Source organism: Thermobia domestica, chromosome 1 (assembly GCF_964235325.1).
Source record: "Thermobia domestica chromosome 1, izTheDome1.hap1.1, whole genome shotgun sequence".
Taxonomy (NCBI): domain Eukaryota; kingdom Metazoa; phylum Arthropoda; class Insecta; order Zygentoma; family Lepismatidae; genus Thermobia; species Thermobia domestica.
In genome coordinates, this window is record NC_137454.1 from 117,455,235 (window position 1) to 117,479,363 (window position 24,129).

The 24,129-nt window shown below is 32.4% G+C and overlaps 1 protein-coding gene across 3 annotated transcripts in view; it reads right to left on the minus strand.

Moving 5' to 3' along the window:
• LOC145688281 (uncharacterized) overlaps positions 1 to 23,123 on the minus strand; it is a 92,431-nt gene extending 69,308 nt beyond the window's left edge. Inside the window, exons 1-5 of one of the 3 annotated variants that reach the window (XM_081762284.1) lie at positions 22,772 to 23,123; positions 14,827 to 14,979; positions 12,310 to 12,444; positions 9,590 to 9,707; positions 1,808 to 1,992 (exon numbers count right to left, since the gene is read on the minus strand). In XM_081762284.1, coding sequence (XP_081618410.1) covers positions 1,808 to 1,992; positions 9,590 to 9,707; positions 12,310 to 12,444; positions 14,827 to 14,979; positions 22,772 to 22,940 — 760 coding nt within the window. In that variant the 5' untranslated portion in view covers positions 22,941 to 23,123. Of the gene's footprint in view, positions 1 to 1,807; positions 1,993 to 9,589; positions 9,708 to 12,309; positions 12,445 to 14,826; positions 15,025 to 22,771 lie in introns of all 3 variants that reach the window. The other 2 variants (XM_081762279.1, XM_081762293.1) reach the window with 2 other exon arrangements.
• Between the last annotated feature and the right edge of the window lie 1,006 nt (positions 23,124 to 24,129).

The following is a 24,129-nucleotide window of genomic DNA, read 5'->3' on the forward strand; positions in this document are numbered from 1 at the left end:
TCAATACTACAAAATATTATAATAAGTCATTTTAAAACTAAAATGGTCAGTTAAAATATACAAAACATTACAGATTTGTTGACGCCACAACACTCACAATTAAAAGAAAAAAACAGTTATAGTACATATGTGAAAAACTAAGTAGTATAGGTAAAAAATAAGATGTACAAAAAAATAAGATCTGTTTAAATTACTTTAATACTACTATTTAGAGGAAAAATTATAAATTCATGACCAAAGCTTAATGGAAACCAATTGGCAATAACCAACATTCATAAAACTAACAATATCAGTGTATCCGGACGTTTAGAAAAAATCTGTATAAGGTTTTGTGCAAATCCAATCAATTTGAAAAGCATACTTACGAATCACACTGTATCTATACAAAATAGTCCTCCTTGAGCACAGATACAGATATTTTGAACAAACACACCTGCAAATGCGTTGTATTTTCTGTAAGTTTATTCTAATAAGGGTATGCGCCAGCTCATTTCATTAAAACACATTAAGAAAACTTTAACAGGACATAGATGACATAAATTTGCTAATAATCGTTTATTACTGTTGTTAAAAGTTATCATAAGAAGAAAGTTTACCACACCTAGTCGTTCAGTTAGTGATTTTTTTAAATACTGAAAACTATAAAAACATGACAACGGTACATTTTCTTTATTTCATGAACAATGAGGAAAGAAAAAATCCAGAAGAGCAAAGAGAATAATTAATTATAAAATAAATTTATCGTAGAATTTAGAGCTTGTATTTCTCGTCCAACTCTGTGATTGCAGATCCCATGTCCGGATTAAAAAAAAAAAAAAAAAAAAAAGAAGGTTGTGTGCCCAAAATTCTGCTTCGTAGAAGTAAATAATTAAATAATAATAATAAGCAGCTAAGAAAAAGGAAGATTCATATCTCAGAATAAGCACGAATTTAGAGGAAATAAAACAGGCGAAATCAATGATCATGAGAGAGACAATACATATAGGATATTAGAATGTCAGAATATTGTACAAAGATGATAGAGTAAAATAAGTGGAAATAGGAATGAAGAGATATAAAATAGAAATAGAAATGTTATTGATAATTGAAATAAGATGGAATGGAAATGGAAGAATAATATATATATATATATATATATATATATATATATATATATATATATATATATATATATATATACGAGGAAAAAGGGACATAAATATGTTGTAACATAACATTTACTTAAATAAGATTATAGAAAAGGCATTGTTAAAGTGGGAAGCTATATTGGAGAGAATATTAATAGATAGGTCTTTTAAAAATCCGAAATCTAACAATAATAAACACATAGGTGCCAACAAACAATATAAAATTAAATAACGAAAAGAAGAATATCATGTGCATGTACAGGCATTCTTATGTTATATAAAATTCAAAACCACTGCAAACAAAACATAATGCAAGATAATACAGACAAAGAAAGCCGTGGTGGCATAGTCGTTAAGCTGTCTACTTACCAACTGGTTGCCCTATATTGGATCCTCATTCCAATACAGCTCATGGTTCCTCTAGCTTCTGTAAAATGGGTACCTGGGGAGTAAACGCGGGCAGAACGTAGTGCTAACTACATCACCTAATGTATGTGCCGAAGTTTCGAAAGTGAGAAGTCTACCATTCACTCGGCCCTTGAGGCTTCTACAGCCTTACTTTTAATAAATAAATGTATTAAGCTCTGGTCAGAAAGTGTTATTTATGTAATAAGTTCCAGAGTAGTAATGGATAAAGTTATAAAATTTATTTACATATAATTAACAAAGCACAAACTTACAAGAGTATGTCTGTACAACATATTGAAATATACATTTCATCTCGTGGTGTACGGCTGTTATTTGATCATGAAAGAGTTCAATGGATGATTTAAAATCCGCTACTCCATCACTAACCATTTGAGGATATGTACTCCACGCTGTGTCTAAGCGCATCGAGTTGTGAAGTAATCCTGTTGTTCCGTATCTAAAAAATAACGAAGTACTTAATTGTAAAGTGCAACTTTGAATCTTTGATTAAGAAACTTACCAAATATTTAATTGTTAAGTTTAGTTTAACTAAACTTCTTTCTAGAAAGAATCAAATGAACGCAATTCAGCAAATATTCTCTTGGTTCGTGCTAAGGTAATAAGTTCATTCTGTATCATCTTATAATTATACACAACGAACTTTTCTAAATTTTAAGTTAAAGAGGACAGGAAGAAAATTAGCATTATCCAAAATCCAAAAATATCCAAAAACATGTACTTTTAAATCTAAAATCAAACAAAGAAAATTACTGTACACACACACACAAAAAAAAAAAAAAAAAAAAAAAAAAAAAAAAAAAAAAAAAAAAAAACCTAATATGCAGTAGACTTTATCTTTAAGGTAACTTAATATTTGTGCGATCTAATACCTCAAAAGCACAAGAAACTACATTTTATCGCTTATAAATTAAGTCACACTATCATGGAAAACACAATTAAGGACAGTACTGCATACACTGAATTAACACACAAAACCATATACACGAGTAACAACCTTATTTATCTGACTTCAGATAAAGAATTTCGTGATCTTCGTTTGTTTTTACATTTCAACAAAATCTTCAATTTTATTTTTCCGAGAAATATGTCATTAGACTATTTGGTTGAAAAAAAGCCAATTCAGAAACTTTAGATAAGGTGGCACATACTCTTTCTTTATTTCATAGCCTACCTTGATTTTCTTTATCATCATCAGTTGGATTGTGATTTTATGTCATTCTTCCCTACGGCTGCTTCTGAATAACTGAAAATCAGTTTTCTGCTTTAATCTATCCAGCACTAAACATTTTTATACTGTAATTATTTCGAATTACCCAAAAAGGAGATTGAAAAGCTCAATTTACTCACCATTTTTAGTATTTTCCTTTCAATGCAGTATTTATGGGGAATAAATTTTTGTTCGAATTATCCAAGTTCGAATTAAAGAAAGTCCACTGTGTACATAAGTAAGTGAGTGTAAGTAAGTATATAAGCATCTAATCTATCTATTTATATAGATAGATAGATTGTGTAAGTTGTAATATTAGTTAAAGTGATCTTTCTTCACCTGATACTAGAGATTAATGAATTAAACATATAGGGCCTTATGCAGAGTCATTCTGACGCGTGATTAGTACCACACTAAAGAGTTCGACTAACATATGTTTCCTGCAGTAGTCAGGCCTTTAGTATGACGCTAATCATACATCAAAACAACTCTGCATAAGGCGAATACAATCTTCTGGTTTGAGAAACTTGATGCAACTTATTGGAGTTCTATCCTCTTCTGCGAACTAGATATCTGCTAATAATTAACTATGCGCTGCCCAATCTGTCTCCCAAACAGCCACACACTTTCAATCTTGAAGTCGGTGCTTAGTCATTTAGACTTAATGTTGTGCTTTACAAAACAGTGTCTATATTAAAGAACACATTTATACGGATTCAGTGATATATATATATATATACCGGTATGTATATATTTGAGAATGATAACTCTTTGAAAACGCTTTACTTCTCTTACATGATATCCGAACTTGAATATTCCTCACTTATTTGGAACACTTCTGTGAAAACAAGTAATCATAAAGTCAAGCAAATACAAAGCAAATTTTTACGTTTTCTCACATATAAGAGGACAGGTTTTGACCCAAAATATGAACCTTATGATAATTACCTGGTAACTTTACACTTCAGACACTTGAACAATGAGAACATTGAACGACCTCCTTTTCTTACACAGACTTTTGCACAACAAAATAGACTGTACAGACATAATTGCAAAGACGATGATTCAGATTCCAACCCTCAAAACACGCAAGGGAAAATAATAACCTGTTCTACTGCAAAAAAGACACGTACAAATGCACTGTATATGTCACCTACATGGAGAATTTGTAGGTATATACAATAACATCAGTAAGGATTATGAAAATGTAAACATATTTAATTATTCTGAAAAGTCGTTCAAAATACTCCGTATTTGAGTATTTTGTAAAAAAAGAAAGTTTTCAAGGAAAATGTATTATTTTAATTTAATATTCTACATTCAAGTATCAGTATCATTATAATTTAATATTGTGTATTCAAGTATCATGTGCGGACACTGTAATTAGGCAATAATGCTTGTTGTGTAAATAAATAAACAGGTATTGAATTTTTCACATTTTTCTTCACTTTCTAGTCAGCTCACTGAAATCTAAGTGACAAGTATTCTGTAGCCATGAAAAGTTTCCACTAAAGACATCGATGAATGTTTTGTTAGAACCTGTCCAGTAATTTTTTCAGCTAAATAAAACCGAATCTACGAGAGCCGATATAAAAGTCTACTTATGAAAGAAACAATTTTTCCTCTCCTAAATTCAGCTGCCTATTACTTCACTGTGTAATAAGTAGGAGATCTGTCGCCTAATGTAGTAACCACATCGACGTGGATATTCTGCAACGTTAAATTTTTTTATAGAGATATTCAATAATAGTTCTTACATTCAGTTTCTTCATTTGGACAAGAGTCGCTTACTCTGCTGTCTTTCTTTTCATGCAAAAATCAGAAAAAATAAGTAGTAACTCGAGATCTGGTATGACACACTACGAAGGTTTAATAAATATGTCCTAAAAGTGCATGCCAAGTATTAATAATTCGTAGTTCTATTTACAACTTTTGCAACAACTCTCATACATACATTCATGCCTGTCAGGAGTAGTTGCTCATTCAGATCATGTGTATCAAGAATAACAATTATTACTTAAAATTTTCAGAATGATAAAAATTTAGTTCTTTTTTTCTTTCTTTCTTTTTTATTTTTCTAATCGCAATAAAAAAGAACATCTTCCTTTGGAAAAGTGCTCCATTAATGTAGTTCAAACGTAGTTAGTAAAGAGTTGCACTGACAGATCTTCAATAAAATTCTATGATTAAATCCAAATGCATAGCTGGTCTAAATGAGGTAATATTAATACTAATTTTTAAGTAGTGAAAAAATATTGCCAAGACAAAGTTATATAGTGAAGCTTATGATTAGGGGCCTACCCATAAAATCAATATACGTATATATAATAAAAGTAAGTGTGGTTTGTCCGTGCGTGCCACAAAGGCTCCAAAACCAAGACCCGAGCCCCATAGGAGTATCTCCCATCCATGAAGAAGGTTTCGGTTTGGACCAGCATGGATCCTAGAAGAAGAAACCGCCCTAGCAACGGTGTTTCTGTGCTAAAAAATGGGTTAAATATTAACGACAATGCGTGCATTTCTTTATTTTCAATTTCAATGTTGCTTTTATTTCTACACAAATCATTATTAATCGAATATTCCGGAATGTTCTAGAATTATCAACAATCTTGGAAAATGTTGCAGACTGTTATATAAGTAGTCTTATAGTAGTTTCCCAAAGGTTCGAGAATTTTCTAGAATTTTCAGGATGCTCTAGAACCTAGAATGATTCAGAATGTTCTAGAATGTTTCAGAATGTTCGAAATTGTTGTAGAATGTGCCAGCATGTTATATTATTTTCCTATAGGTTCAAAAATGTTCTAGAATGTGCACCACTAGGAAGGTACACATTAAGAATACGGGGTCATTTTTTATCAAAGTTTACAGGTATCATTATCATTACGCTCAGGTTCTTCTCAACCTATTTAATGTTTTGAAAGGAAAATGGTGGGGTTATGTCTAGATGATGAGAGCCAGACAACAGAACCTACCTTAACCTAACCTAACCGAATTCGAGCTACTACTACTATTTGCACTACTACTAGCACTACTTACTACCAACTACAACTACTACTGTTTGTACTACTACTACTACTACTACTACTATTTATTCTACTATTACTACTGCTACCACTATTACTACCAACTACTACTATTACTATTTCTACTAAAGGCTGCCTCCCACATCTAACACAATTATCTCTATGGCACCCCTGAAGTTATCTGTTCCAGGTTGAGTATCCCCATGCTCCAACACAAGAAGAGTGTATATAGAGTAGCGACACTATTTCCACAAAGAAACGTTTTTCAAAGTTATGGTAAGAATTACTTATTCAGAAGCATAATTAACTAAAATTATAGAAATTACTGAGAAGCAACTTTTCTGGGAAATACATTGACAGAAAGTTAAATACATGTCAGTTTCATCTTCAAATTACTTAATGCTCTTTGGCACCAGTGTGCTCAAATAGCACCAAAGAAAGTTAACAAGCAACGATGGATCGGAGTCTAAGCCATTACATTTATTTGCACGTTTGTTTAAAAGAAGAAGATATAATGTCTACAGACATCGTTCAAAATACAATGATAGTTTCAGAATTATCACAAAGTATCTAAAATCCCCGTTCTTTGCACAAGGAAACTCTCTATAAATTGGAAATTAAATATATGCCAGGGAAACATAAAATTTAAGATCGGATAAATGAAAAGTGAAATTGCCAGATAGTTAATTGTATTCCAGTGATATGTTTAAAACGTAACAAGTGAAAGTAAATTGTTAAAAGTAAAACTTAGTTAACAGTGTATTAAATGGAATTTAAGAGTGTTAAGTAATAATAACGTTAAACAGAATGCCGAAACGTACAAGAGGTGGTGACTCTAAAAGAAGGACGCAGAAAGAACAGCGAAAAAGTGAAACAGATGAGGAGCACGAAGCACGTTTAGCATCACAACAGAAGAGAATGAATACATTAAGAAAAAGCTTAACATACGCACAGCGAGAAGAAATTAAAGAAGAGGATCGAGTGAGACACGCAGCAAGCAGACACAGGGAAACTGCTGAAGAAACAAGATTACAAAACGAATTAAGTAGAATTACAATGAGTGGAGTTCGTGAAAGACAACGATCGCAGACGTAGAACAAAACATTAGTGTACGAGACGTGCGAAGCAGAAGTAGAGAATATAGTTTGTCAGGTGAGGCATTCCGTTATAATCCTACTAAAGAGTATAACAAACACAAACACGTTGTCATTGGTGAAATGGATCAAGTCTGTATGTTCTCGATCAAAGGACAAGTCTATCATAAAGTGGGATCATTGTTACCACTGCTAAACGACTCTCATAAATTTTTGCAGGTGTATTTCATTGTGGACGAAAAAAACAGAAGTCGATCAACGTTGCGCAAATATAAGTGGATTGAGACGGGAAATAATTGAAGATTTGCAGAAGATTCATGCTTTTCTCACGGTCAGTTACATGTAGCTTGCTTTAGAGTGGGGAACCCAAAGAATTTATATATCTACTCACCAAACAATAAGATAACAAATGTAGTTTATAAGCAGCATTGTAATAAAACAACTTAGTTAAGTATGAAATAAAATGAAAATAACATTAAATGCAAACCAGAATTTCCTTTCACTACCATTTTCTTGATTTGAATTTAATAGCATTATAGTTGCTTTTCTTTTTAAATGAATTTCCGTTCACCAAATTTTCCATTCTTGCATAACCGTGCACTTCATACATACAAGTACGAAACTTATTAAATAGTCACAAATCAATTTATAGCCAGTCACCTATCTCCTATAAACATATTTCCCCCGTGCGAAGGACGGACATTTCAGCTAGTGATAAGTAAAAATGAATGCGAAAGGTACTACGAATTATTTATGGGTTGACTTTTTTATTTTAGTGTAAATTTATTAATTACTTGTAATATATTTTCATAATTTATTTATTTTTATTTTTAGACTAGCTGAGCACCAGCTCTTTACACAAAGAAAATAAGTTTATGAAAAATATTTAGAGGATGTGTATTAAGCTTCTTGACATCTTAGAATGCGTTTTCAATCGAAATGGAATAATGAGAACCCAGCTCGACCCAAGTGTAGCTCTAACCGCTTCCATGCGATTTCCTTTTTTTCTGTTATTCTAAGTCTGTCGTTGGACATGCCTACACTCCCTTCCTCAATTTGTTCGTTACCTCACTAGCGTTGTATGTTTTATGTTGAAAATCTAAGTTAGAAAATATTTTACATGTAAACAGTAAAAAGCGTATAATATTCAAGTGTAATAATTAAGGAAACCTTTGATGCTTCGTGAAATTTTGAACTTCCACCGCATCCCTTACTATAAGCATTTTAGTGCAAGTGGTATGATAAAACATTATTTCAAGCTACGTTCAAACATTCATGTCTTACGGTTCAGCCATTCGGCCATGATCCGATCACAAACAAAATTTCATTCACTTTTATGAATGTAGATATTATTATTGTTTGTAGTAATGATGTACTTTTATACTACAATAATATCAAAGTTTGCAAGAAAAATGTAGGAATTATCTTCTACTCTAAATATACTAAGTTTATTAAAGACATTCAATAAGTATTGCGTATACTCTAATAGATAGGTATGTGGTAGAAAATGCTCAGGGAGACATTTATATAGTTAGCCACAAACGATTTCACCATCGTAAAAGTCGGTCAATAACATCTTACTAAAAGGTATTTATTTAAGATTCAATTTTATGTCTATTTGTGTAATTTGATAAAAGTACACGTGTATTACTTACTGCGTCTAAATTATACTTTGTATTTAAATTATATATTTAAATAAATATTTAAACTGGCTGAAAACAGCCGGGACCCGTGTAGTGGTTCTGTAACTCACCTCTCATTGTGGCAAGATAATGTGGTGGGGAGCGGTATACTGTAAGGGTTGATCTTGCACGATGGTCTTGCACCCAACAACTGCTCAGGGTTCAATTGATTATGATTTATTGGGTGTGTTAGCGAGGTTCCAGGTTCAAATCCAGATGGGAAGACATCGAACGCACTACAGAAGTTCAGATCCCACTTTACACTGTAAATATCGTTCTATATTGTAAGGTTCCGCATGTCTTCACATCATGCTGTAACCATGTGTGTACTACACGTGTTGGCAGTAAACAAATACAACGCAGACGACAGTACCGAAGAGGAGTCGCCCACAATCGCCAGCAGTCGGCAAGACGGAGATCACCAAAGGTAGCCAACATTTTAGGATAAAAGTCACCAGCACGCCTCAAGAAGCATCAATCCCCATAGGTTGATCAAACGACCAAAAGCCCTAAGGCGCCTGGCCATTGGGAACACCTTACCCTCTCACGACGTTTGGTCAATTGAGAGATTTCCTTCCTAAAAACCCTACGATGCTTGGTCATTGGGTTCCCTTTCTTTCTCATGATGCCTGGTCACCGAGAGACACCTAATCACACAAACTCATCCCCTCTCACGACGCTTGGTCAAAGAGAATAACCTCACCTACAAAGTCCTACGACGCTTGGTCATTGGATTTCTTCCACTTTCTTACCTAATATATTAGAGGAAACTACTTATTGTAATAAATTTCTGTATTCAAGAGGATCTTTTATAATAAAAGGTGATGGGAAAGTCCAATCTTCCGAGTACGATAATTGCTCTACCTTACATGAACTAAGAGAATTTTACAATATAGTCTCGAAAAGACATAAATTTCAGTTAACCAACCAATACTGAAAACCTAAAGAATAATTCGTAACGAAGTACACAGATAGATTATAAATAACAATATTAAGCTTTCTATTGTACAAGAACACTAGTACTCACCCAAAGATTATGCATATGATTAAGATAACTGTTAATTCCACAAAATAACAACATTGGAACCTGCTATAACTGATGATATTTCTCGAGCAAGCTCTTGTAATACATACAACAGGTGCAGCTGTAATTTATATCAATATTAGGTCATGAAAATAAACATGTGGAAAATTAATTTCTAAAGAATATTTTACTGTTTAGAAATAGACATCATAAAGATTTTGAGAACAACTTATGAAAAGTAAAATTTAGTTTTTAAAAAAATGAAATAATAATAATAACACTAGTTAACAAAGTTTTTGCCACATGGTTGAAAACAGGCGGAAGCAAGTCAATTTTCTCTACTATTGACGAATATGAACATGAAAATGCTCAATACCTTTCATTATTGTGAAAACTTCGTATTTTAGGTTTCAATTTTCCGCCTGACAAATGATTGTAAGTGCTTGAGTGCCAAGATTAGTTTTCTCTGCTAAGACTGATATTTCCTCCTAACAGAAATTAGGAGACATTCTAAAAGAAGAAAATTTAATATTGCGTACCTTGATGTTCCGCCGGGTAAAATAAATAAATAAATAAATAAATAAATAAAAAGAAAATAATCTTAATGCCTCATAGGCCTGAATTTCAGTCTTTAGTCCCTGCCAAAGCTAGAATTATCTACAGCATGCCAGGTAAATTGTGATTACTCAGAATATCCAGTTCTCTGACGTAAACTATAGCCCAGAACATGAAAAGAAATAACCTTTTCTGATCAGAACACTTATCTACAAAACTTTCTTTCTAATTTTGATATCTTTAACCTTTCTTCTTTTAGCTTTCTTTCCTCAACATCACAGGCAATTAGAATATGTTTCACTAAGATCGAAGATAAAATCATAACATTGTATTTCTATCCTTGTATCTATATCTATTCCTGACATTGATCATATAGACATATTTTATAGAAGGTCGTATACTTTAAGGAACAAAACACATTTATAGTTAAGATTATTTTATTTATTTTGGGTAATATTCGAAATGAATATATGGTTGCCATAAATAGTAATCAAACTGTTTTGTGGTTCAACAGTTACGGGACAAAGGACGAGACCAATACTAACAATGTTTAAAACCAATACCTGTCATGAAATCGTCTATGATCTACGAAGGTTGGAAGAGGAGAAAAGCAATATGTTAGTGTTAAAGAAATTTTAGGAGACAACTCTGTTGAAAATAATTAAATAGAGAAAATCAAGCTGGTGACGATTAGTAAAGTATATAAGCTATCCTGAGGGCTTAATAATAATAATAATATTAATATTATTATTATTATTATTATTAATAATAATAATAATAATAATAATATTGACATACTAACAATAATATATAGAAATCGAAATTGATCTTCCTATTCATATAAATTTTGTTACTGAAAATTATTCAATTCAATTTATGTTTCTTCAAGCGCATTTAAATGTATTTGTACCCTCTCCTCTTATAAATCTTTCCTTTATATATCACTACTACCTGTCTAAAACAAGAAGTGAGGCACCTAGTATCAAAATCTGCCACCACATGCATTTCGCTTAGTTTCGAGTAATCTTGCAAAAAGTGCAGTGAAGCTTCATATACACGCAAACAAAGTCCCATATTTGAACTAGTTTTTTTAGAATGAAATATTAAACTTCTAAACAAAATTCTGTTTCCATGGAATTCTTTTAGATTAAACATATAACATGCGATATATAACTCAATTTCGATGAAAAAAATGGATTTGGCGGCTTTTGAGGCGCCTCAAATGGAGAAATTCTACAGCCGATACACAAAAGTAAGAGATATGTAATGGATCGATATACTATAAAATAGTGGAAACTACGAACTCTTTTTATAGATGATGGTGTGAATCTAATGAAGTTCAAAGAATGAAAACGTGCGATTGGGTCGAAAATCAAAGTCCCCATCTTACCATACAGAAGAGCTAACTACTACATTATTTAATCCGTTTCCAGACTAATCTTCCATTTTAAGTCTCGAGCTTGGTGCTCACAAGTCAAACTACGTGGACTATACCACAACTCATGTTACATTTCAACAACTTATCGTCTTTATATTAGTGAACATCTATTAGGATCTTCCTCATTTTCTGAATTTCAATCGTAGCAGTTTCTAAAACTTGTTGAGATTGAATGTATTTAAAGTGACTTTTAAGAAGCGTTAATACTCAACAGATAGGAGCACGTTACCCCTATCTTTTTAATGTGTTTTGTAGGGATCAACTATATTCAAAATAATTGAGTCGAATTGAAGAGATGAATTTCAAGCTTTGTTCAAAAGTAAGTTGAATCAATAATCAAAGGATAATCCGTGAGGGTTTTTTTTTAAATATATTTTTTTTTATTTCACTGCTGACAGCATTTAATTTTACTCTTCCGAAACAAGTTCCCAATAATGAAACATTTCCAATAATAAAAGAAAAAACTATGAAAGAAGTGCACGTATTGATTCAACTTATCTTCAGACTAAGTCTGAATATTCACCTCTTGAATTTGATTGAATTATTTCGAACATAGTTGCTCCCTACAAAATACGCTGAGAAGATAGGGGGCACTTGGTGATAGTCAAGCCGTTACATTTACCTTAATGTTTGTCTTGTAATACTACAAACGTGTCAATCCCTCGTACCTAAAAGAGTTTGTAGATACTTATTGGATATATGATACAAAATAAACTAGAGTTGTTCTTACCAAGCAAAGCAACTATTCCAATGATAATGAAAACATAACCTAATATAAGATGTTTAGCAACAGAGCCTATCGCCAGACGTATGGATCTAGTAGTAAATAAGTCTTCATGACGTCGAAGTTTCTTGAGAAAAAAATCTGGAAGAGGCAGAAGGATGGTTTTATATTAAATAAAAGACTAACTCATGAAAACCAAATTAAAAACAACTCAAATTTTAGATCCCACAAACATTTCAGTTACTAAATACGTCGCACAATTACTTCACGTGGCTATGTGGATAGCGTACACGATTTTGGCGTGGGAGACCTGAGTTCGATTCCCGCCAGGAGCTCATGAGGTTCGGATTCCACGAAAAGCTGTAGTTTCACGTCTCGCTGTTGAACGGGACACTAAACTCAAATCTAATCTAATCTAATTAATGACTTAATCTTTTCTCTGTCAAAAAGGTTGAAAAAATCGTTGTCCAAATTATGCATTATGCATTATATTAAGGAGAATGCACCCGTTTGGTGTCAAAATCTTCGTTTCTCCTCAGTAAGCATTTTCTTGAAGTATATATTCGTCTTTACAAACTGTGAATTTTATGACTCAATGATGCGTCCAAGGTAGAAAATCCTCACAATGTATCTTCTAAGGTGCTAGTTTTTTTAAAAAATACAATTTTCGTTTACTTCAGTCCAGTTTTTGATTCTTCGTTGATGGCGATGATGAATTTATTGCTTTTAGATCGATGATAGCAAACTATATGGAGATAAGTGTGAGATAGAAAAAATTATTATGTGCTGGTCATATACAGTAGATAATTGGTGGCAGACTAAGGTATCTCGTCATAAAATAAGATAAGACACAAACTAGAGAATGGAGAGAAGGAAAACAATGCATTGCAAGTGTATTATGAAAAGCCATAAGGGTAAACTTTAAGAATCTTCAAGGAATGCTTAAGATAGTGTGGACAATCATTTTCTTAACTTATCAACCGATGGCAAATGATCACATATATTATGTTTAAGAACGCATGGTGCAGAATAAACAAATGGTGAGGAACATTACGAACATATACATCTTCTGCTAGAGGTTGTAATGAATGAAACCAAGCTCATTTTTGGAGCCATTGGTGATCCGTAGATTCTCAAGAAATGTCATCACAGCAAGTCTCAGAACTCAAATGAAAGTAACAATATATGATTTGTCAACGCTGTACCAAAACGTTGTTTCTTAGTGCAAAAGTAGTACAAATTTTGCCGATAACACATTTTTGTGTTTTAATAGTGATTTCTTCATAAGATGTAAAGTGTTGAAGGAGTTGAAGGTTTTACAAGGTTCTTGCACAACAGTGATTTACAAGAACAATGATAGAAAACGTGCCAAGAAAGCAGCTATATTTGTCCAAGTACTGACAAAGGAGCAAATAAAACTGAAAAGAGCAGAGAAGAAATACTAGGACAACAAAAGATGTGGATATAGTGAATTCTAGATGCTTCGAATCCGGAGGATTCCGTGGATAGTCTTCTAATTTTTACATACGTTTGTTCTCAAAAGTACATTTTTTATTCATTTCTATGTGCATCTTTTTCTCAGGAACTATGAGAGAAGTATCGTTCTGGTATTTGCTCCAGTAATATTAATTACTAAAGATAATATTTCTGAACTAGAATCGTTCTGTTCATTGAATATTTAACTTATGACGATACGTACGTTTTTAGTTGAATATAAACTTCACAACCTTTTTTCTAAATACATAGCAAATCATTTGCATTAGTTTAGTTCTAAAGAAAGACAATAGTGTTCTAAACAAACACAGCTGTCACAAATTTCTTCAGATATTTCAGAGAAAAAAGTAAAAAATAGTTTTTACAGTTGTCGTTTCCTTCCATTTGGTATAATGCAAATTGTATGAAGCACAGTAAAAACCCATTTAATGGAAGCAGAGATTAACTTTATAGGTTCCTACTTCCAAAGTACAACAATTCTTGATTATCCGAGAAATTTTAATTTTTCGAACATGCCTGTTCCTTAAGAAAATTCCCCTTTAAAATATTATAAATACGATTACTGATAAAAGGAAGGAAATTCATATATATTGAAATCATGATTTAACATTCCTTAATAATCCTATCTAATATTGACTACTTTTTATGAGTTAAAAATAAAAATATGAAGCACATAAAGTTTCTAATAAGTACCGGTATCAAAAGTATTTGCTTTCCTTCTCTTCATTTTCGTGAGTGTTGGTCAATATGATTGTTCTAAATTACGTATATACTACCATATATATATATATATATATATATATATATATATATATATATATATATATATATATATATATATATATATATATATATATATATATATATATAAAATTTCAGAATGAAAAAATGATTTAATTACAATTTTTTCACGCCCTTTAGGATTTTATTTAACTGAATGCTTTATCAATATTTAAATGGTAGTGCATACCTTTACATTCAAAGCTGTTACTATATGGACAATATAAGACAATTTTCACAGAAAGTTACCTTGAGATTTCGAAGCGATTGTGTTTGTGTGGGATTCTGCATGCTGACCCACTACGTCAAAGATTGATGACCATACAGGAGTCTCAACATCTAACTTATACCGATTTCCTTTCGGAAGTTCCGCAAAGGAAATATTCTCTCCACCAATCTTCGCTGTAAAATTACACATGCAATTCTTAGATTGAAAATGTGAAATATCTGAAAATAAAAATTACTCAGAAATATTATTTTGATCTCAAAATTAGTTGAGCTAACACACACTATTATCTAATACACATAAACCATATTGTTTATACAGTTGCAAACATTGATTGATGTATTTAATGTAAAATTGTTAATTCACATTGGAAAGTGTACTATTCATTAAAATATTCTTAATTTTGTATTGGTATTAACATAACAAAATTCATATTAGTCTTTTATGTACTTCTAATCGACAGCTATCAAGAATACTTTGTAACACCAATAGAAGTTATTAGATTTTGTATCTGCAGTATTCTAAAATTATATAGTGTGTGATGCACTATAGTGTGCAATTCACTTGAATTTTATTTTCTGCCTTTTTTGGACTAATGTTCAATCTAAGAGGACTACAACGATTGTAGTCCGCCGACCAGAGTTTGAGAAACGCTGCTGTAGGATAATCGCCGTGAGATTATAAATTTAATGTACCAATACATAATAATGTCAATTGCAACTTATTTTAACGTTAATTCGAATAATTAGTATTCAAAGTTAACGTTATATAATGCTATTGTAAACACTAGCGTCTCTGGCATGTAAAATTTTTGAAGAACACCAAAGAAAGTGATTTAAATAGTACTACCTAATCTAAATTTTTTTATTATTTTCGATTCTATTTGTTACCTTTCTGCTTACCTTCACAGGCTCCCTGAGGTATGTCAAGAACTCTGTTAAAATCGTTTCACAACCTGAATATTATATTCCAATTAAATATAATTATTATTATTTACATGTTATTCTGTCATTAGTAAATAAATTAAATTAGAATAAAATATTGAATATTAGGTTTTAAATTTCACGAATTAAAACATATCCTGCATGAAAACCAAAAACTGGCATCATGGGCGGCGATTCGGGGGACAGTTGCCCCTCGCTTTTTCGAAGTGACCAATTAATGTATATAGTTTCATTTGGAAACGTAAAGTTTTTGTATCTTATAACTGGTTTATAGAAAAAATGGTGCTATATAATATTTGCCTTGCGTGAGCACCTATTGGTTGTCTTCTTGTGAAGTTAAGAAAGCTGCAAGAATTGGATTTTAAATGCCACGCAAAATTGCCAAAAAATTAAACGATTGGAGTGCAACAATTCCAGCGTACTTTCATTTCTTGTTACAAGGACAGCTCGATATATTAGTCAACTGCTTTGAAACTAATTGAGAGAACATTTCGAAGAAAAAAAAAAGCTTTCACAAGTTATTCTTTAATTGCACAGAAGTCGACAGTTGCTAAAACGTCTTTTCTTTTTTCTAATAATAAGGAATATTGATTAAAAAGAGAGTAATAAGAGACAACTTCTACCTTTTCCATTGTTTTCCAGTGTAATATACGAGTAAGTGGTGTATTTATGGGTGTGCGAGTGTATATACAATTAAATTTAGTGAATTCAACATAATTCTAGGTTTTAGGATTATTTTGTATAACTGGAGTGTAGACTGATTCTAAGTATTGTTGTGTTTTGATGTGTACCAAGAAAGTGACTGTACCTAATGGCAACGAACATGTTTCGGGAAGCTGCAAAAGTAAATATTTCTTTAAATGTTGTAGCATATGCTTGTAGTATTTACTGTCCTTCTAAGAGTAATAACGTACATTTAATGGCATGTGTGGAATTAAAAATGTAAGTTGATCATTAATCTCCAGTTTCAATATAACTTTTGCAAAACAACTCTCATTATGCATTACTATGGTTAATATTATCCTTTCTATTTATCTGTTTTACAAATTTGTTATTAAATAATTTGATCATACAATTTTCCAAGCAGAATTTTAAGATGTTCTTGAGCAAGGAATCAAACCTCTTCTTACACTTTCGTAGGGCTAGTACCTACTTGCGTTGCTCTTGTCAATTTACTTAATAAAATATGAAATACGATGTACGCTATTTTAACTGAAAAAGATAGTATCCTATTAATTATACACCCTTTCGTCAAACAAAGTGTTAGAAACAACCAAGGAAGCTAACATTGATATTCAAATATTCAGATCATATCTTGCCCCCCACTTTTAACGTCCAATCACCGCCACTGACTGGCATGTTAAGATAATACAGTATCTCGTTTCGAAAGTAAACTAAATATTCCAGCATTAAAATATTCGAATTTATTCATAGTAAATTCTAAATATAGAAAATGTAGTAAATTATGAGGTAAGATTATATTATAGTATTTCTTTCAGCGAAAAATTTCTTCAGAAGCGAGATAAATGTGTTTGAGCACGTATAATGTCATTTTCATTTGTATAACGCGTAACGCTTGGAAGTCATGTGAAATCGAAGAAGGAAAAAAGATTTAAAAATATACAACTATATATATATGTATTCACGTCAGCGCATACTCAAAATAGAATTGTTCTTTTCACCTGTGATTATAAGTAATCCAGTAAAGATTTTCATCACGTCTTGTTTTGAATGTACACACGGGTCTTATATTTAATATTTATTGTGGATTTATTGTTAAGCATTCCTTTGGCTAGAGATATTAATTTTTCGTGATATATTTTACATTGATTTATTATGTATATTATTTTATTTTAGCTTGATGGAAAAAAAATTGGTACCAAAGAGACAAACAAACAAATTCATGAAGAAAGTAACACAATGCAGAAGTTTACAGCCTGTTGCTAAACTTCAGCAACTCTTTATTACTTGCAACATGATTACTACTGTATTTTACCACCAACAGATAATTATAAGACAACGAATATTATTCCTAGGTACAGATAATAAGATCGAAATGTTTAAAGGTAGATGGAACACGTCGCTCGCATGAGCAGTGCGAGTGAGCTTTACAGTGTTCTAATTCAAAGCTCGTAAGAAAAGATGACAATATAATATAAATATTGGTCTTAAGGAGTTCGACAACAGTCCTGACTAGCTATATTTGGCATGGACTGGATTTAATGTCGAATTTTGTTTCTGAGGCGATGGACCTTCGATTTTCTTAACTCATAGGGGCGCTAAAGATGATTTCGGGAGGAAGTACACATATTTACAAATGCTAGACCTATTTGCAATCTTATTTAAATATTTTCTACATTTGCGGAGTTATTATCAAGAGAACCTGAAACCACCTGCCAAATAATCATTTGAAACTAAACTTTCTTAATTATTTTCGTATAACTATCAATTTATCAATAAAATTTTACACTGCAAATGATTAATTATCTATTTATCTGATCAATGCTGAGTTGGACCATCTTTAGCTTGTGTTTCTTGTGCAATTTAGGCTTATAATTCGTGAATCGTTTCCAGGAGGATAATATACCATTCTTTACCCAGTGCATCACAAACTTGTGTTTGTGATGATGGAGGAGGACATCTGCATTGGATTCTCTCTTCTAAAACTGGCCATGATTGTTCAAGTCAGGGAAGTGAGTGGGCCAGAAGAGATGTTGAAATTCAGCCATATGTTCCTCAAAACTAGTGATGAGTGCAAGACACTTGCATGCAAGACCAAGACCAAGACCAAGACCCTTGCGCAAAAGTCTTGCACAAGTACTGGTACTGCTTTATTTTTTTATAGAATGTAAAAAGGAAGGGGAAAATGTCATTACGTCTTTCACCTGAATTTCTTGGCTTCAGTAAAAAATGCCGCTGGAGTGAATGTGTTCCCAGTAGTTTATGCAATCCGTGTGAGTCGATCTGCCCCTGTAGCATATAGCTACAGTATGTCGTTTTCTGAATTGGTTCGCTGTAGTTTTCTGCACTTAATACTCGTTTTCAAGCCATACAGATGTCATCTTGCTCTATGTGAGTTTCTGGTGGACAAACACCATGTGAGTGGGTTTTCTTGGGAATTTCCCGTTTACTCCTACTTTCTTCATTTAACCATTTCATTAATTTGTCATCATCACTGTCTCCCTCAACCTCGGTGCATAATCGTAGGACGTTAAACAAGATATTTAACTTAATTTCAAAACTTAATAATGGTGTTCTTCTTCCAAAACTAAAGAAAAATGAAGTATTGAACATTGGTAATTCCGTACACCATAGGTGCCGACTACATGGGCATGACCTTGGCTCCAAGGCTCAAGAATCCATTGGAAATGTTTAATGTGTGCTCATAAAATTAATATCGAAATAACATTTTCATGACATTGAACAAACTTAGTGCATGTGACCACAAGATTGATTTCATGTCCGAATGCTTATACGTTGAATAATTGTTTATCAATATAACGTTTAGCCTCCTTAAGTATACGACATATCGAGGATTGTGCGGTATAAAATTTGCAAATAAACAATCCATATTTGAAAGTGAGAGTGATTTTGTACAGTTATTTCAAATAACTTGGAGTTTGATGTCTATAATTTCTAGAGACAAGCATAAAAATAGCTGAGTATGGTGTAGACATTTCGCCTGAAAATGTTCGAAGGATTCTTTGTGCTGAAGGAATAAAAGCACTCAAGCGAAGAAAGAAAGCAAAAATTACTCTAATCATGGCAAAGAAGCGCCTCGAATGGGCACGAGGCCTAGAACATTGAACAGCTGATGATTGGGGAATAGGTGTTTCAGTGATGAATCATGTGTCTTCGTGTCTGATGAATGTTCACAATATGTGCGATGTCGATTTGGGGAGGAATTCAAGTTGGAATGCCTCCAATAAACTGTGAAGCATCCTACTTCAGTCATGGTCTGGCATGTGATGTCTGTCTTCGGGTCTGAGAAATTGTATATAAAAGAGGGAACAATGAAGCATGACCGATACCTACAAGTTGTTCAAGAAGAACTGCTTCCCCAGACTGGAGTCTGGTTTAATGACGCACACTTCATCTTTATGCATGATTGAGCCCTATGCCACCGGGGCAAAACTGTGACAAAATTCTTCGAGAACAACGAAATTAGTGTTCTTCCGTGGCCGAGCAATAGTCCTGATATGAACCCGATTGAAAACCCTTAGAGCTTCATGAAGGAAAAACTAAAGAAGAAGCATATTACAACCAAACATCAATTGATCGAGGACATCAACAATTTGTGGTATCACAATGGTGAATTGAAGTCAAAATGTGTATATAGCATGCCACAAAGGATAAAAGAATTAATAAAGAATAACGGATTTCATACGAAATATTAATCTTTGTGTGAGAGATCATTTTCTTGTAAGTATTCCATTTCATTTTCTGTTTCCAATTTAGATATACACACTGTATAGCATTTATGTTTGAAAATCACGTACGCGATTGTTTTATTGATATTGAAAAAGCATGTGCCATAACCACAAAAAATTAGAACAGTTACAAAACAGTAATTTGGACCAAGTTCAAACGCGCTTTCTAATGTAATATTGTCAGAACAGTAAAATATTCATAAACTGAATGTTGAGTCTAATAATTTGAACACGTCTGTAACTGCTCATCACCAGTGCTATTCTACCAGAAAAAACAAAAGCTCTGGCTTATTTTAAAACTGGTCTGGAGGTGTAATATCTTACACGTGGTCTATATTTGTAAACACAACACGTGCTTCTTATTTGTACACAAAACCACATGCTCTCTTACTACAATTACTACGAGCAAGCAGACAACAGGCACCGTTAAGATCATTAAGTCATGTGGCAAAAGAGGAACGCTAGCGCCACCACTGTTCAGAAGAAGGTATAAAACGCTATGTAAGACCTAATTAGCATCAGTTTCGACCCCTCTCTTAACTTGTCTGGAGCTCTGAGAGATTTAACTTAACCCAAGTCTCTTAGCTCGCCTAAGGTTCTAAGGTCTTCTGTCCATTTAGCTAGCCTACAGCTCTGTGAAAACTAAATCACTTTCTTTGTTTGCCTGAAGCACTGGAAGATCCTAACTGAAACCAACTAACGTATCTAGAGCTTTGTGGTTTCCCTGCACACTTAGCTTGCTTGGAGCTCTGCGGGACCTCAACCCATCTTTGCTTGCATAGAGCACTAAAAATTCTTAAGGCACTGTCACTTAGCTTGTCTAGAACTTTGTGGTATCCTTCCCTTGGCTACCTGGGCCTTGAGACACTTATTTACCTAAACAAAATATATAAAATCATTGCATTGGTCTTTGGAACACAATTAGTATAATCTTAGATTTCTATATAAAGAGAGTTTTATAATAAAAAGTTGTCGAGAAACCAAATCCTGTGTGCTCAATTGCTCAATCTACTACCTCATTAAGGTAATTTTACATGGTAGAAGCGTCGGATTCAATTCAGACTAATTAAATTAAACACTTCCCTACTGGACACTTTATTATTATCCCAAAAAGTGGACTTAAAAATATTAAATACTTTGGACTTAAGAAATATTAATATTAAAACCTGCACTTGGAGAAAATACTTTGAACACTTGTTGTTAAATATGACTTCGTAAAATTCAGAGCATTTTACATAGCTTATGTACTGAATATGGCTCTAATGGGTGGCAAACAATCTATCTTCTCAGTCCACTGGACACTTATCCGTAGAAAAACTCTTTTGAAATAAGCTTTATGACGAAAAAGTAAAATTGTGCTATTATCTTCAGTAGATCCAAAAAGTGGAAAGAGTTAATTCAAAAATGTTAAATAATTTGGGATTTTTATTGAACCAGGCGGGCACATCTACCAATATCACTTCCAGTATTACTATTGGATCCCCACAATTTGAAACTCCATCATAATTTCACATTGTGAAATGAAATTTATTTTGTTCGGGTCTCGAGTTAAAAGCAGTGAACAAAATACAAAGAAAACGCGCAAGCCAATAAGACCTTCGATTCACTCAGTTCTATTATGCATTATTAAGTAACGATATATAATTATATAATTTATTTCTAGCACTCTTAGGTTTTATTATAATTTATGGTACACAACGTTCTATGCGCTCAGTTTACAGGGCTTGAGTATAGCCCGCTCCCCCAGTTCTTTGTCACCAGAACTGGAAGAGTCACTACTACTACTACTGCTACTACTACTGCTACTACTACTGCTACTACTACTACTACTACTGCTACTACTACTACTAGTAGTAGTAGTAGTTATATCAAGAACAGAACCCAACCAACCCCTGCGGGGCTTCTAACCCCTTTCTACTACTACTACTACTATTGCTACTAACTACTACTACTACTACTACTACTACGGTTACTAACTACTACTACTACTGCTACTACTACTACTTATACTAAAGCTTCCTTACCGCAAGATTTACATCTTAAATCTTTATAACATGCGATTCCGATTCATTATGAACTAGTATGAATCGTTAGAATCACTATGATTCGTTAAAAATCACTGGGGGGAGCGGACTATACTCAATCCGTTTACAGTTCTTTCATAGTCCTGTTTCGGACCAAACTGTTCCGATTCTAGTTATCAAGTTCCTTTATCGAATGACCATTAAAATGATCTTTTTTAAAAAATTAATTTTCAATATTAACATCATGGTTAGGTCTGAGCTGGTTTAATTTTGTTTTCCACACAAACTGTTCTAAAATGAAATGAAAAATCGTATATTTTGCAAGTTTATCGGTTAGTAATTTATTGTTTATTGCATTACCCCCATCCACTGTTTCGATTACTATGAGTTATTTACGTGATTCTTAACATACTCAAATCACTTGTACTCCGAGCAGTGAAACGTGTGTGCCATAAATTATAACTGTTTCAGGCAATATAAATTGACTTTATCACTAACCATACAATTTTCACTTGCTACACACTCATGATTAATAAGGATTTCGACTTTACAGCTTTGTCAATCACTTACCGATTACTTGTATATTTATGTTCTTAATAACAGACTTGTTACATTTACAGCTTTGTGTGTTTAAGAACGTTACAGCGAACAGCTCTTCATTCTTCAGCATTTTACAGGGTACAAAACATTCTACTAACATGAATAAAACCATGAAATTCCCAATTATTTTGTGCATCATGTTGTTTTGGGAAATTATTTGTTTCAAAGCAGAGAATTGGATTAACTAAGTAAATAAAAATATGTAAAATATGTAGATAATGTTTTTCCAAATAAAACCTTTTTATAATTTGACACAAAATATAGATAATTGTGTCTCTTTTGTTTCTTCTTTCCTTTAATAGTACAAGTACAAGCAATTCTAGCCATTATTATCAATATAAGTAATAGTCAATATTAGAGTGGTGACGTAGAAAAGATAATTGCAATAATTAGTGTAACACTAGCAGTACACTGATCATTACTAATGATTGTAAAACATTATATAAGTAACATTATATAAATATGTAAGTAACATAATAGAAGGGATAATTTCGTGGAGATTGAGAATCTTTATGGCTGATAATTTTTCTTAAGAATATCCTGTTATACACGAGAGTAGTTCAACTTCTAACGACACTTTTCTTTCAGAGAGATCTTTTTAGAATTTGCTCTTTGTTTTCAAGCACAGGAGGAAATGTTTCTCCTCTTGAGGGAAATGGTACCGTTACTATAAGAGTAATACAGGGAGTTGCAGCACGCAAGACGCAGGTACAGGTATTATTTGAAATCAGTAGAGTAGATGCATTTGGGAAGATTTCATTATGGTCTTATCGTGTACAATGTGCAGTTGTTCCATTGGGATGACTATGTAGTAATTGTTATCACAATATAATATGTTTGAATCTTTTTTTTTTTTTTTTTTTTGAGTTGTAAGGTGAACCTCATGTATAAATTTTCTTAGTCATATTTTTAAAGTATTGTTCTCACCAGGATATTCTTCTATTACCTCCGAAAAGATGTAAAATATTTATTAAATAAGACGCAGAATTAACTGAATTATCGCCTAAATCCTTAGTATTGTTTTCCATTAACAACTAATCTAGGCAATAGTAAATGTCTCTTAAATATGGTTATCGGGTAAATGTTATCTAAATGACAATAAAGTTAAATGTTATAAATATTCATATTTTTGAAGTAATAAGTTATGTTGGAATTTTTTTAAAAGCATATTGATGTAAAATTATTATTATTATTATTATTATTATTATTATTATTATTATTATTATTATTTTTTTTTTTTTAAAGTCGAACACCATCTTTGTGTATGTGATCAATTACTTGTTTCATAATTTTCCATTTGATACCTATATTTGGTTTATACACAATGG